The 16562-nt window shown below is 38.5% G+C and overlaps 1 protein-coding gene across 2 annotated transcripts; it reads right to left on the reverse strand.

The window, feature by feature from the left end:
• Positions 1-1454: 1454 nt before the first annotated feature.
• Positions 1455-12693, reverse strand: KCTD18 (potassium channel tetramerization domain containing 18). 2 transcript variants are annotated; one of them, XM_075028124.1, is made up of 7 exons: positions 12528-12693; positions 11018-11205; positions 9571-9782; positions 8469-8662; positions 7236-7330; positions 6640-6742; positions 1455-6069 (listed from the first exon to the last, which is right to left on the reverse strand). In XM_075028124.1, the coding sequence occupies exons 2-7, from the start codon at positions 11172-11174 to the stop codon at positions 5535-5537; spliced, it is 1296 nt and encodes a 431-aa protein (XP_074884225.1). In that variant the 5' UTR covers positions 11175-11205; positions 12528-12693; the 3' UTR covers positions 1455-5534. The 2 variants fall into 2 exon arrangements, with proteins under 2 accessions (XP_074884225.1, XP_074884226.1); XM_075028125.1 differs by lacking the exon at positions 12528-12693 and adding an exon at positions 12071-12199.
• Between the last annotated feature and the right edge of the window lie 3869 nt (positions 12694-16562).

The raw sequence follows: 16562 nt of genomic DNA on the forward strand, positions 1-16562 counted from the left end.
TGTATGCTTGGAGTTCTACCTGCCAATTTCTAGGAGTGTTTTACTGTTCACAATACTTGTAAGTAATTGGATGCTCTTGGGCCCATTTTCAACAGAACTCTTTTTATATCTTCTAATTACAGAGCTAGCCAAATGTGAGACTCCTTTTAATATAAGGGATTTGTACAGCAGTGAGGGAATTAAGGGCAGGACAAAGCTTGACTTTCAGGCCAGACGTCTTTTTTAAAAAAGTGCCCTCAATTTGCAAAGCAGATACAGCTGTTTGGCACCACTCAAACACAAACATGGGATTCCCACTGCATTTTGTACACTATTTCAAAAGTGGAAAAACACCTTGAAGGGCAATATTTTAAAGCAGGTTGGATCTATTTATCTTCTGTGTAAGATTAAACACAGCAAGATAAAGGACCAAGTACGCAGTTGGAAAACTAAAAAGAGAAGGTAACTTAACACAGCCAAGCTATTTGGAAAACTTATATTATTTAGGCATGTTTGGATAAAAAGGTTAAAAAAAAAAAAACCAACGCACTTCATGTGTTTGAAAATGTCACCCTGAAACAGACACTAATAATTCTGGAAGGGAAACATTAATCTTGTAGTGCTTTCCTGGACCCTGTTGTTGTAGGGGAACATCTGGTCTGAGTTTGTATGAATGGCAGTTCTTACTGTGAGCCTGCTTCCCTGTGTAGTGACTGGGCTGCATCAAGATTTTATAAATCAGCTACATTCTTCCTGTTCATATACTTGTGACTACAGCAGGGGCACCACGTGATCAGAGGTCTCAAGTTCCAGTACCATTGCCAATTACCCATGTGAGCATATAATAGAAATTTGCCAGGAATTTGAGACGATACAGCTATTTTATTACAGCAAACTACTAAACCAAACTGTTCTAAAATGCTCACGTATGTTGTACCAGAGACTAGAATGAGTGAAAAGGTATCTATAGAGAAAAGAGGCAACTTTGAAAAGGGCCAAATCCTTGATGCAAACTCTGGGCACGCTACACAGTTGATCACTTGACCCCATGAATTTGCAAAGTAATTTTCAGCCAAGAGTGATCAATTCTGGTATAAACAGCCAGATTTTTTCGGCAAGAATATTCTGTAAGAATAGATGCTCAAAAAGCTCAGAAGGCAGCAGAGGTCTGTAACATCAGCCTTACCTGTTTCTACTGCTTAACATCTTTCGTTAAAAGCTGTTGCCCAAAATTAATCTACATTTTTGTGGGGCTTTAATACAGCAGAGTATTTACAGAGTTTTACTTCTAACCACACTTCGCATCTATAACTGCAGCTAAGGGACAGGCAGCTTCACTCCCAAGTTTTTGGTGGCACAACTGGCTGTCGTGGTTTAACCCCAGCCAGCAACTAAGCACCACACAGCCACTCACTCACTCCCCCCCATCCAGTGGGATGGGGGAGAAAATCGGGAAAAGAAATAAAACTCGTGGGTTGAGATAAGAACGGTTTAATAGAACAGAAAAGAAGAAACTAATAATGATAACACTAATAAAATGACAACAGTAGTAATAAAGGGATTGGAATGTACAAATGATGCGCAGTGCAATTGCTCACCACCTGCTGACCGACACCCAGCCAGTCCCCGAGCGGCGATTCCCCGCCCCCACTTCCCAGTTCCTAAACTAGATGGGATGTCCGATGGTATGGAATACCCCGTTGGCCAGTTTGGGTCAGGTGCCCTGGCTGTGTCCTGTGCCAACTTCTTGTGCCCCTCCAGCTTTCTCGCTGGCTGGGCATCAGAAGCTGAAAAATCCTTGACTTTACTCTAAACACTACTTAGCAACAACTGAAAACATGAGTGTTATCAACATTCTTCACATACTGAACTCAAAACACAGCACTGTAACCAGCTACTAGGAAGACAGTTAACTCTATCCCAGCTGAAACCAGGACACTGGCCTCCTGTTTTATCAGGTGAGAATTTGTCCTTTATGGATTGGGAAGAACTAAGTAGATGAAATCTGTTTACTCCTGGGTAATGTTAATATTTCTTTTTAGCCATAGTCAGATTTGAACTACATAATGTTTATTATCTAAGCAATTTAATGTAAGCCAGTTTAAAAAAGTACTTTTCTGCTCTGGAAGAGCTTGTAGGGAAGTAACTGGAACAGTTTGAAAGAAAAAAAGAGGTAGCTTTGGTGTTTCCATGGCTCTTCAGCTAAAAACAAGTCTGACGAAAACTCTCCCTAAGGATCAGTGGTAACATGAGCCTATCGTGAAATAATGTCTACTTGCTTACATCAAGTACAAATGAGTTCTCCATACTCTGAAGCATACAGATAGAATTACAGCTATTTGAATCACATCTTGGTGATAATGGGCCCTCTGCATCACAAGCCCATGTGTAATCACAGAGGAGTAATTTTCTAGAAATTTCACTTGGAATTGTATTGTCTCCTTAACCCATATGATGCCATATCATCGATGGTTTGGAAAGAGAGTAGTGTGAAAGTGAGAACTAAACAACTCATTGGAAAATTGACAGCATTTGTGAGAAAAAATTTAATGCATCAAACTACACTGGCGATACATATGTCAGCCTTTAGAGCACAGCTATTGGATACTAGTAATCAGATTACTAAATTGGAGTACCTTTCTGAACATGGTTTCTTCTATAATGAATTGTTTTACAAAGATTCAAAGTAAACCATTGTCACACCACTTGACAATGCATCTCATCCCAGCTATAAAACTGTAGTTCACCTTTAGTAGTTTCCCCAAACCATCCAGTACGTACATATGGTGTAGCAACAGTTTATCAGTGCAAACGCAGTACCAGCTGGTACTTCATTAATTGAGTTAGACAAGTGAAATGTTAAGAAAACTGCAGACTTTTCAAGAAACTTGGGAACACAGAGTTTTGAGGAAGTTTCAACCTGCAGGAAACTCAGACTTGCAGAATTTCTACTCCTTGTTCCAGGCCTCAAAAAACACAGTCTATTAGCCAGGTTAAGGGATAACTTGTCCTTGGACTGGCAAGTTTCATTTGTTTTCAGCTACTGGCCTCCCAGAGAGAACATGAAATTATATTTTACTTCCACATTTTAAAAGGCTTTGGGTAGATAAGGGCAAAGCTATTTTTATAGTGAAAGTCACCATGAAGGTTAACACTATTCGGCTATTGTAAAACTGTTTAGTATCAGTCCATCAGTTAAGAGAAATGGCAAGATTCACAGGTATAGAAAAGCACACGGAAAGTGCCTACTCAGATAAGTTATAAGGCCATGGATGTTTGCACCTCATCTAATTAAAAATAAATAAAATCAAGTCCTTCAAAAAATAATTAATCTTGCTCTGCGTCTCCACCACAGCCACTTTCCTGTTTCATCTATTGAAATTCAAGGGAGTTCTTTTTTGGTTGGTTTTTTTCTTTTTCCTTTTAACCACAAGCCAGTGTGTCTAGGACAAAGAGAAGACTCATTAAAGCTACTGTAATGCAAATGACATGAACGTTACTCAAAAAATACAGTGCTACCAGAATAATAAGTAACCACTGAGCTAGTGCAAACTCAGAAGGTCCCGCAGGACTATTCTTAAAGCTTTTTTCTTGTATACATGCAAAATACCATACTTTTTGTGAGCTTTAGTGCTGGTTGGACTCAATGATCTTAAGGGTCTTTTCCAACCTAAATGATTCTATGATTCTGTGTTTATAGAAGCCTTCTAAATTCATTAGAAGTTGAAGAGGAAGAAAATGTGCTTTAGGAAGCATTGTAAAACGATTTAAAGGTGCATGGTAAAGTGCTCAGCTATTCAATAAATTGTGAAGCAGAAGTCACACAGAAGATAAGTATTAAGAACTATTTTTCAGTCTGATTATTATGAAAAACTAATTTCACAAACTTAGTGTCAATGATCAATTGCATCCTCAAAGAATAGGAGATTACATTATGTTAGTATCTTTCCATAATTTTTGCCTTGTTCTTTGCTCAGTGAAACTTTTTTTGTTGGGGTAGGAAGAGCCTTGGGATTGTTCCTCTTCAGGTTTATTTTTTAAGAAAAACCACTAGCTTAAAGATTCTAAAGGTAAGCTGGTCTTCAGTATACACACCAATAGCAGAAAATTACAGTACTGCACACCTTTACAGTGACTACTGTTCATGGCAAAGTGTCTCCTTAAAAATATGTTAGTACATGAAAGTTTGGGATTTTTTTACTTGTGCAAATCATGTTTCAAGTCCTTGTGGTTAGGAGAAAAGCCTGAAAATGTGATCACTTCTAAATGACCTAGAAAATTAAACATTTCGAGAACCCTTCTGTAATTCTAATAGTCTCAGGAATTTTAAGAACATTGCATTTTGGCAATGTGAATAGAACTTCTCAACGTTTAGGGCCAGCTGTATTTACTGTGCTGGAAAAGCAAAAGCAGTAGCAAGACCAACAAAAAAACCCAACACCCAACTGTAAGCAAGCAAGAGCACAAAACCAAGCCAGGTTTCGTTCACTGATTTAAACAACTAAAAGGGCTTTTTAAAATCAGTGAGCCAAATCCAGCTTTCCTCTGCTGATAGAAATATACAGCAGCTGTACACTTTGGTATCATTATTCAAAATTTACCCTGGTACAAGAAGGTCTCTACCCTGCTCTGGGGGAGCAGTTCTTTTATCTTCAAACCAGGGCACCTCTGTTAACACTGCTTTGCTGCACAGAAGTTGAGGTTGTCCCCTCCACGTTTGAAAGGACATGCAGAAGGACACAGGAAGGCCAGCTGTAACTCAGGCCTGTGAGGTTCCCTGCAGCTGCAGAAAACACTCCCCACAGTGGTGCAATACAAAATGCCAAGGCTCCACCGGCTGCCTGCAGCAGCCTCACCCCAGTGGCAAATCACACCACGTTAGGAAAGTGGTACATTTATGTCTCAGGTCTATGGAAAAAACTGCCTTGTTACTCCCTAGGCATGCTTCTTCCCTTCCTGTTTCTCTGAATTTTCTCACTGTGTACAAGCAAAGCCAGTCCCTTTCATTGCTGTTAATAGCAAAATGGTGACTTACCCTCACCTGAAGTACCAGTAAGTGCATTCAACTTCTGGAATCTTCACAATACTCAGTATGTTGCACATTTGAGGCAAACTTGTATCTAATAAAAGCTACTTATTGTTATCTATTTTCCCCCACTTCAAACATACAAAATAAGGAAATTAACTCTAGTTAATGTTAACGTAAAGCTGATAAAGAGGTCGTCTTTTATGCTGTGCAAGTACCTCCTTTAAAAAGGTCAGCTGTACTAGTACAGCCTGACAGAAATACAAATATGACATACTGTAACATTAGACTGCACATGCTCTGTGTTTGAGGGTTTTTTTTTTAATCCATTTTTCTTCCTCCCTTCCCAACATCTAAGAATATTTAGAGCACTTCAGTGCTCACTTAAAACAATTTCTCCCTATGCTCTTCAGGAACTTTTTCATCATCATTTTCTACCAAATCTTTGAATAAATGACCACATGAGATTATGATCTCTTCTTTAACCAGCTAATGTAAAGCTATCCAGCCTATCAGGCTGAGACAAACATTATCCATCCGCTTTATCATTCTTAAGCTTAATACCCTCTGCTATTACAGCTGGTTCTTTCTTGTTTAGTACCACAGAAGTAGTAGGAATTTCAACAGCAGCACCATCCTGTTCCCTTGTTTTACTAGATACAGAAGAAGATGGCTGAGATGGTGTCACAAGAAAAAGTGGAGTTCGCTTCAGCTTTATTACACGTTTGCTTGCAGGCTTCCTAGACCCTGCAATCTTGAACGTCATTTGACACGGCGTCCCACTGTCAGCACTCTGCCTTCCACAGGGCGCCTGGGAATTGCTGGGGACCGATGCACATGTTGTGGATACAGTTTCAGAAGCTACTTTGTGCAGTGTCAAATTTTCACTACTGGGTCGTTTAAGAGTCACTGCAGAATGTGAAGCATTGCAAGCAGCTACCTTTAATGCAGCTGAATTCTTGACTTTGATATGGGTACTTGTTGAGGGACCTGCGAATCTAATTGGCTTGGGACCCACTTTACTCAGTAAATAGTCTTCCTCTTCAGGAAAGTCGATTAATCGTCTGTAAAACAAAGAACTTCAATTAAAGAAACAAAGTATGTACATAGGTCAGCAGGATCCTCCTCTATCTAGCAGCAAAGTGGCTGTAGGGTGGCTCAGATCAGCACCTGCAAAGGCTGCTTCTAGGTAATGTATTGAGAATGGATGTGTAGTCAGAAGTATTGACATAAGACTGAAAAGAAGAAATTCTAGAAATTTCTTCTAAAAAAAGAAGTATCTCATGAAGATCAGTTAACCGTTTAAAGTTTTCAGTTAAATTTCTTTTTTAGCAGTCCATTTAATTAATACTGCGCTCTACTTTTTGAAGTTACTCCTTCCCACTCTAATGTGATGTTTTAAAAGCTGAAAAAGTAGAATAGAATAGAGTTTCAACAGCCTAAAAAGGTAATTTGTTTCTAGCAAGGTCAGTCCTGCAATTAAGCTCTCTGATTATAAGACATTTTATAAAAATGTAAATAATAAAAACAGAGAAAACTCAACATTCATAGCTGTTCAAAGAACCTGAATTTAAAAAACAAAGATTGTGCTGTATTTCTGCTTTATTTTAAGCCTCCTATGCAAATCAGCATACCTTTTATGAACTGGAGGCATACGATGCAAACTGCCTTTCAAAGGGCGTTCTTCCAGAGTCCAACATTCAATCAGCTCCTGAGGCACTCTCCAATAGCTGACACCTGCATTTCAAAGGGACGTTGTACTGATGAGCTGAGAGAACATAGTCAATGTTATGTGTATGTACACCTGACTAAATGAATGCATGTATTTTATTATGTAGAATTTCAGCTTTGAAACTATGCTGACATGAACGTTGCTTACAGCCAACGTGCTTCTAGGGCTTCCTCCAGAGTGCCCAATGCTAGCAGACTATCACCCCTTGCATGTGGTGGCTCTCACTACATCTGTTCATTCATATCAACTCGTGTCACCTTCTTGGAACATCCATTAAGACTTGGAGGTTTTGGGGTTTCTTTGGTTTTTGTTTTTTTGGTTGGTTTTTTTTCCCAAATAGCCACTACTATCGGATATTTTACAACACGTTACTTACTTACTGAAGGAGTGAAAATGTATGCAGAGTTTTTATTACAGTTAACTGACAAATATTTTTCTTATTTTTCTGTAAAAAAAAGTAGTACTACTGAAATAAAAGAAAAAAAATTAATAATTTACCTCTCCCTTCCCAGGCATCGAAAGCATCCATCATCTTTTTCAACTCAGCTACTGAGTAATAGCTCCAGATGTATTGGACATTATTTCCAGCTTCTCTAGAAATATTGTTTTAAAGGTAACAGTTATGTGGTAAATCTAGCTAAGCCCTTAAAAATGTAACACTGATGAAATGTATCATTCTTTTTACTAAATCCTTACTCTAAGGATTTACTATTAAATGTTTTGTAAAGTAGAAAGGAAAATGTTAATTAAATTTTATTTTCATTTGCATAAAAGGTTCTAAATAGCCATCCTCCCATGATCTGCATGCCTGTGAACACCTACTGCTAAAAATGGTTATTCATGAAAGAATAGATGTTCACAAAATAATTAGAGAATTAATGGTGTAAAATTATTCTTCTAAACCTCAATCATTTATTCAAAGGGACAACACAGTAGGAGGACAGATACCTAATACTATGTGTCCACATACTCTTGGAATAAATATTAATGTTACCAGCCTAAATTTAGGAAAATAAGCATCTTAATTATAAAGACAATGAAACATCAAAAGCTCTACTTTAATCCTGTTTCAAAAAGTACACAGTGAAGTACACATCTGACACTGTACTGTGGGACCAAGAGAAAGACAAATTGCTTCCAGATACTTAGAAGTACAGGTCTACCAATAACTTACAATTACTGTCATAAAAATACATTAATAGTGTAGTAGAGATGTACAGGTCCTTTAAGGAATTAAAACCATTTCCTGTCATCTTCAGTTCTTTTCGGTGTTAAGTATTTCTTTCCGCTGTCTGCAAAATACAATTCCATTAATCACAACCAAATTTGTGAATATTTCTGGAACTTTTTCTGGATGGGGATTCATTAACTGTATTTAGGGTCAATATCATCCTAAATTAGGAGGTAATTTTAAATGGTTGAGGCATTTTAAAAATAGCAAGTAAGTAAAACATAATGAGAACTTACAGCAACTGCATTCTAGCCACCTTTTGTGGACTCTCTCAAATTCTTGTAGTCCATGCTTAGTTTTTATCTTTTTGTTTGTTTGTTTAATGTGACCATTGTACCAGCCATCTGTTTTCAAAGCTGGAAAGAATCTGAACCCTTCCACAGATTTATAGTACAATAATGCTATATTATGCTACATATAATAACATTCAGCTATTATTATAATATGTGAGTGTTCATTCTCACTTCATAGTGCTTTCATGTGTTTGACAGTCGTCTTACCTTTTGTAAATGCTTTTACTATGAATTTTCGTTCCTAGCTCCTTATTAATTGCATCAGTCCCATCAGCTCTTGTGGCATACACACCAATAATTTTACTTTCACAGCTTGCTCCAGAAGTGTTCAGATAGTGCAGGACCCAAACTGTAGGCTTGGTACAAACTAAATCATAAGAATCGCAGAAATCTAACAAAGCCTGGAAAAAACATAAAACACAAAATACAGAATATTAATAAGAATACAGTATTTTTAGTTGAATAAGCTTTCATATTTAAGTTTTCTTAACTGTACTGGTGAGCTCTTTCAAGTAAATCAAGGGTATAGTTTATCTAGAATAATGCGTGCAGTATTTCTTATCTGATGTTAACAGAGAATATTGTAAAACTAGGAGAAATTCACGGAAAGGCAACAGAAATACTTAAAGGCATGGCAAATCCCTAACATGAAGAGAAACTGAAAGGCCTGGAAATGTTTTATGCTTTTAAAAAGGAAATGAATAAGGGAGAATAGAACAACATCTTACTACGAGAACATAGATGATGGTCAGCACTAACACAGCCATACCTGGTAATATGAGTTAATTTCCAATCAGTTAATTAGAATTAGTTTTTAATTTACAGTACTCAAAAATAGACAAACCTTGGGATATAAAATAATAAATTAATTTTCTTTTCTTCTTTCTTGTTCTAAAAAAATAGCAAAGCACATTTTATCTTTCAAGTTTTAGGATGAATTTGTAAAATTAAAAAAAAAAAAAAAGAACATCTTGAAGGGATCAAATCTAATCTCAAGTAAAATTTGAAGCCAAATAGGGAACTAAACAATGTCATTCCTGGCATGCAAGTTTTACAGCAGGCTTGCATGTAAAACAGAGTCAAATTTAAACTGTTGCTCTATTGCAATGATGGGAAAAGCTGATGTCCTGAACTACTATGACTGCATTATCAATTCTAGGATTTCTTAACCTAAACCTCTGAATTTACTGGTGATTTAACATGGTGATTAAAAAGAGCTAACCTGTATACACTGTAGTTTCAGTATCTGATACTAATGAATGGTGTGCATTAGAGAGTACATCTTTAAAAATGTAAGAAATGTCAAGACCTTTTTAAGCTCTATATTTGACCTTAAAGAATACGTCTCCATTTCATTAGCCAAATGGTCAGACAGACTGTATGGATAAGGGATGCCAAAATAGTCTGCTTCCTCCTGCAGTGCAATTCGAATTTGTTCATCTTCAGGAATCCGAACTTCTCCATGAAGATAATCCAAAAGATATTTAAACAGGCTTCCATCTCGATCAATTAGACATGCTCCTGAAAACATAAATAAAATTATTTAAAATACTGCTTCCAGCAAGCAAAGACAGACTTGTCACATTCTACGAAATCATTAAGTAAAACCTTTATATAAAACTTCTGTACTAGTTTTACTTGCTTAGGAGGAGTAAGTATACTTTCTCTGTTCTTTCAAAACTACTATTTTGTTTCCCTGGAATATTTGTTATTTGAAGATAAAATTCTTAGTGCAGTAAACATTTCTTTGGAGTTTCAGTGAAATCACTAATCTGCATAGGACAATGCCAACACAAAATCTCAGCTTTATTGCACTCCACTTAAAATGCTAAAATCTAGTTCTAGATGCATTTCTAATTCTAACTGCAGATAAATCTTTTCTTGCTATTGCAGAGATCTTTTCAATTTTGGATCTAAGCAATTTAAAAGAGTTAAAAGTAGCATCAGCTCCAGTATACGTCTAGTCTAACCTTCCCTGAATATTGTTTTACCGTATTTTTTCTCTCCTTCACCTGTTGGGCTCATGGACTGCTACAGAAACTGACCAAACTATACACAGCTGTATACAACAGGCTGTTCACTGCAACTGAAAAATGGTAGCAAAGTCTTGCCCATAAAAGTGTTAAACATTTCAGATATTTTAAACAGTCAAAAGTGTACAAGTAATCATCCATCATATCTTTAAACTGGACATACTTTGGCAGAATTTCCAAGTCACAAACAAGTGTGAAATTTGACCCATGAATAGTTTTAGTCAAACTTTCATATCAAGCCATGGTGGTGAAAAATGCAGTATTTACTGGGTAGCGAAGTATTCTGAAACAAAGATTAGACCCAAATCTCCTTATGTAATGAACAGAGAGAGTGAGATGCCTCTGGAGAATATAGGGGGTCATAAAGAGGATCAAAGTTAAATGCCAAATACTCTGCCAACTTCATTTTTATCTATTTTCACATTCATACTGAAGAATTACATTCCAAAGCTACAATTTGGACTGGAACAAGGCAGGGCTAAGCACTATACTAACATGTATGTTTGCAAACATGAGTAGTCTTGTGGAATTCAGATTAATTTCTCACAAGTATAAAGTCATGCATGCATAATTGGTTTACATCCTGCAATTAAAGAAGCCAACTGATGCTCAGCAGACTGGGAAAAGAGATATACTATAAAATGCATAAATATATATAAAAGCACGAATTTGCCACAGAGCTCCCTGATCAGAATGTCATATTTACAGTTTGAACATATTTACCTGATTCATCCACTTTTACAGGAAAGCGTCCACTAAACATAGAAGCTAGCATTGAATCCTTAAAGCGGCATAAAGACTCACGCCTGGCTGTGTATAAACATCCTCGCACATTAAGCCGTAGAATACCCTGGACGTCTTCAATCTTGCCCTCTTCCATTGCATTTGCAAATGATGATGTTAATTATGAGCTGTAACAGATACAAACAAAAGTAAATCTAATGCCTGTTAAGACTGAACGTCTTATATACAAGACATGTAAGAGCTGAGCTAATGCTTATGTTTGTTACAAGATACTGTAAATCAGCTTTGAAAACAGTTCTGAAGACGTATTAGTGCAAATAGCCAAATATTCTACTCCCTTACTATAAAAAACTATGGCATTCTACTTTGCTAGGGAACACACAGGCTACTTTTTTGAGACAAATGGGTAAGCAGCATTTTGTGGTCAGTACGTGTGAGCAGAGCACTGGAAGGACTTTCTAGGAAATCTTGCTTTGAGTATAGTTCACAGCACTAAAAATGCAGTAATTTTGTACTAGTAACACCTTGGCTTCTTTAAAATCCAATCTTCAATTAGGGCTGCTTTAAGTCGTTGTTGAAACTCACATGTCATTAATGCCACATTGCCAATAAATAGTCTTACTTGTGCCTGCCTCGAGCTCCCTGCAGGGGATAGGGGGGAGAGGCCTGTCTGGGCAGAAAAAAAATTGGCACGAGAAGCATAAGAAAAATCTTCAAAAGGTTGGGTTTTTTTCAGAGCATGCCCTTTGAGGGGTACCAATGCCCACTACGCGCCTTTCACCCCGGCACCTGCTAGTATTTCAGCAAAATTAACTGATGAACTCGCAGCCCGCTGGAGACCCAGCTAGGCAGCAGCCCCCGCAGCAGGCCGGGGCGCTCCCTGCTTTTCGTGGGGCACTGCTCCGCCAAAAAAAGGGGAAGCCCACCCACGCCCCTCGGGAGCCAGCCGGGGAAGGCGGCTCAGCTCCCCGGCCGGCGCCGCCGGCGGGCAGGGGGTCTCGCCGCGGAGCGGCGGCCGCCATCCCGCATTACCTGCGCCGCCGCCTCGCCGGGCCTGGAGCTAGCAGGGCCGCCTGAGGGGCCGCCCCGGCTCTGCAAAATGGCGGCCGGGCGGCAGGAAGTGCCGGGCTGTAGCCGAGCGAGGAGAGGAGAGGAGGGCAGCCCGTCTGCCCGCGCCGCCATCGCTATGCCCGGGGGCACCGCTGGCCGCCCGGGCTTCCCTACCCGCGGGTATGGCGGGTCAGCCCATGGCTCCGCTGCCCCTGCCTCCCCCGCTTTGCCGCGCGGGCGTCCCTCAGGCACGGCTTTGGTGTCTGCGGCCTCTGAAGTGAGGGTGACCCACGTAAACTCGGCTGCTCTGTAAGGCAGGAACCTTCCCTGATGATGGGTTTTTTTTTAAAATTACAAGTAAGTGTTTACTCAAAGTTGGTGTATTCAATTGCTTTTTCTGTACGCTTGATAATATCGCAGCTTGAGCTATTCTTCTAACCTGCAGTGCTCCCATTTTACTTCAGAGTGGCCTCGGAACCGTTCTGGTCAGCCCGGGCCAGGGCAGCAGCTTCAGCCCAAGGTGGAAGCCCGAACGATGGGCGCTGGTTTCTCCTGCGGCTGCACGTCCTGAGTCACAGCACTGAGACAGGTGCTTTCACAGGGTGATGTGATGCTGGTACGTGCTCCGAGTCTGGTTTGGCTAAAATGAGGGGTAAAGGCAGAAAAAATTAGCCTCAGGTGAGCCGGTGTTTTCTGGCCTACTTTGACATGACTGCCTGTCCCTTTGAGCAGACCAACTCACTAGTTTATGTGCCAGCAGCAGTCTGTTTAGTTTTAGCTAATATATATGAATGCAGGCATCATAGCTTTTAATTTGCTTTTCCTGTGAAATATTGGGGGGGGGGGCCTGTATGCATTTTTTGGTGCAAACTATTAAAGCATTAAAATAGCATGTATGAATGCAGGCAAGGTGCTTTACCCTCATAAAGCCATTTCACAAAGACTTGCAGAAGCAGTGTCATATTAAAAGGAATTGCTTATGTCTGACGTATAGATGCTCACAAAAATGCATGCATAAACAATGGAAAGGTGAAAAATTAGATTCTCGTTATGCTTCTGTCTCAGTGTCATTATGAAAAATCTCCATACATATGAAAAATGGTTCTAAGATGCAGATGTATTTTTTTAAAAAAGTTTGAATGTCTAGTTCACACTTTTGTAAGCAAATGAAGAATTTCTTTTTTGCCATAACATACAGTAAGAACCTATCCCTATGGATGCAACTGCCAAATAACTAGTAGTTGTGTGCAAAAGTTAACAGGGCCAAAATCTAGGTTTATGCAAACTTTCTCAAGTTATAAGCTGATTATTTGTTTAGAAAATATAGTAAGAGAACTAAATCCGAAATATTAACTATATTTTAATTGTTATCTGAAGTCCAGTAAAAATCCAGTTATTTAACTGTACATGTCATATGTAAGAAATGTGCCCATATTGTATTTAAATAGTTTCTCTGTATTTACCTTAGCAAATTAACTCAGTTATATCTACAATTCCTATTGATTTTCATCTTGTATCATCCTGGGCTTTTACTTGCCATTGCCCTTTGGAGGTGTTTTGTTACCATATTTAAGATATTTAAAACTGCAAGTTCACTTGCTAAAGGGTCAAATCAAAGGAGGTGTAACAAATAATGACAGAGCAGCCACAGTTCCAACTGCGTAGCTTGCTGTCTCCTGGTCTGTTACTACATTTTGGTTTTGAAAATACCTAAACATTCATAGGCTACTGTGTTTTCAGTTACTATTTAGGACCATAGACTTGTAATTCAGACTTTCCTTCAGTCAAGTGAAGGATATTAAAGGAAAGAGCCACCTGAGTCATGTTGCATCTGGTGCTAGTAGGGAGATAATAAATTCTTTCGAAACTGTGTAACTTTGAGTGATCACTTACTATTTAGAACTTGCTTCTTTTTATCTTAATGCCGATTTCCATTAGAATGGCAGTTAAAGCTACAGTAAATACTTCAAATGTTTCATTTTCCTTAGCAACTAAGCATGCGACAGTTGCAGCAGAGAGAGGAAATGGCATGCCAAGCACCATGGCTCTCACGTGCTCTCTGAACGGTTCTTGGCTAAGAATGTACCTAGAAGCCAGGTCTTTAATGCTTAATATCTAATTAATTAAATAAGCACACAAGTTACAACATGCCACTGAATGCAGTACAGACTGATAATACATGGATGTTGTACTTCCTATAAAATAAGTAAAAAATAAGTATAATATTTTTGTGGAATAATGGTGTCTGGTTTAACTGTATCTTTAGTAAGGATATAACGTGTGTTGTCCCTTACTCACTGGGCATAGTTCATACATAGCAATTGCAACTTAAATGTGGCCACCATTGTCAAATGTCACAATATGCTGTAAGTTATAACTTCCAGTCTTTCTTGCTCTAAAACATTCACTTAATGAAGTTGCAGCTTTCCATGCTCGTTTTCTCCTTTAAGCTGGCTTGGTTTTGCCTCAAAATTCTGAACAAGGTTCCTCATGTATTTCTGCATTGGGAGACCAAAACAACATATGTGGTTTCAGTGCAAAAACAATGCCGTAGGTAAGTTTTGGACCTCAGACTTAAACATTTGAAATACTGTTACTGTTAAAGCTTAGTACAGCATGTACGTGGTATAGAAGCATGCAGCATAATCAGCCTACACAAGCAAGCTGCCTTTTGAGCTGCATGTTCTTGGGAAATGAACACAGGGACTGTTTTGTTTTGTTTTTTGCTAGTTTCCAAAGGAACGCAGGCTTGCAGGCTTACACACTCAGCCTCTGTATATTTGTGTTTCAATTTACTAATTTCAGTCAAATTTGACAAAGGGGAAGAGGCATTAAGAAATGAAATTTCATTAAGCTTGTGCAGGAAAGGGTGTGAGTAGAGGAAAATGTGTTCTTAATGCTGTAATTTCAGGAAAAACTATAGCATGAGCTCAAGTCTTGTTGGACATCAGAGAATCCACAGAGGGAGAAGCTGTTCTACGTGATCTACCTACCAGAAGTGCTTAAGTCATAGCTCACGCTTTACTAGACCCTACGGGATTAATTCCTCAACAAAGATTTTTCTCAGAGATGTATTTGCAGGTATCTAGTAAGATACAAATTCAGTACAACACTTCCCACATGGTTAGGGCTTTTACAACAGATATGTCTTTGTCTGTTTGTCTTTCCTTCACTCCCTCTCATTTCTATTAAGTTTAAAGACCAGTCATAGGATCCCAAATGACCAAAAAACAGAATTCTGCTCTTAATCTATATTTAAGATATATAGGCTGTCAAACTTGGCAGTGCTAAGCTTTTCCCCACTTTGAACGGCTGGTAATTAACTGGAGATTTTTACATGTGAAATATTACAGTGTGGGAGTTCCTCAGTGGAGCGTAAAGGAAAGTATGACCACAGGTGGAAACGCAGTACTTGATGTTTTGTTTTACATTTATTGCTCGCAGTAGTGACATAAACATTAAATGGAAGCAAATTGGTGATTGCCCCATCAGGACTTGGGACTGTTGTAAAACTGGAGGAAATGAAAACTCATGATTGGATCTGGAGGAAAACACTGCCTTCTGGAAAGGGTAAGGAGGTAAGTTTTGTTTGGTTGGTTTTCTATTTTTTTAGGTTATGTAAGGTTATTTGCTCTTTTATTTGGCCAGAGTTTTACAGTGGCTGTAGTCACTTTCAAGCTGCCTTGTAAGGGGAAATGTACCAAAGGTATATAAGGTGTGTTGGATCAAATCTGTATTTTAAGGGGACTCAGCTTCAGGGCCACACTGAGAAACTGTGCCAGATATCACACACAAATTAAGAAAAGGTAGAAAAGAGAGACTCTCCAATGCTGTTTGCAGCAGATTGTGAAAATAATAAGTTCATAAAGATACATTTTCAAATAATGCCACTGATAATTACTGTGTGATTCCTTTGATTTACTTTATAGCATATTGTAATGTTAGCACACGGAAAGGTAAGATTTTAATGATGATTACTGCGTTATGGAACCTAATGCTGTTTTTTATTTCAACCTTCCACATCTCTGTAAATCTCCAAATAAATTAAAACATTAACTCTCTTAAGATTTTCACAAAAGTGTTAACTATAAATTTACTGATTCCTGGATCAAATTTAGCCCACCTAACTAATGGTAGGACTGGGCACACATAGCCAGTGAAAGAGAATGTATGTGAAGGGAGTGTTAAAGAGCAAGGGCTTTTGGGCTCAGAACAGATTTTGGGGAAAAGCATTTTATTAGACTAAAATACTTCCTTGCAATTCCCAGTCCTAATATTACCTGAACCAAACTAAAAGTGAGCTTGCTCAAATTCTAATGTTGGAGACTCCCACCCTTACAAGTCACTAAGTATGCAGGCAGCACGCCTACTTGCATATAATCTATTGGATTTTAAGTTTATTGTTGTTTTCATAACTGTCTTGATGACTGTCTATTCATTGTTTGTCATTTCATCTATTACTAATAGCTAAAGG

Source organism: Buteo buteo, chromosome 5 (genome assembly GCF_964188355.1).
Source record: "Buteo buteo chromosome 5, bButBut1.hap1.1, whole genome shotgun sequence".
NCBI lineage: Eukaryota > Metazoa > Chordata > Aves > Accipitriformes > Accipitridae > Buteo > Buteo buteo.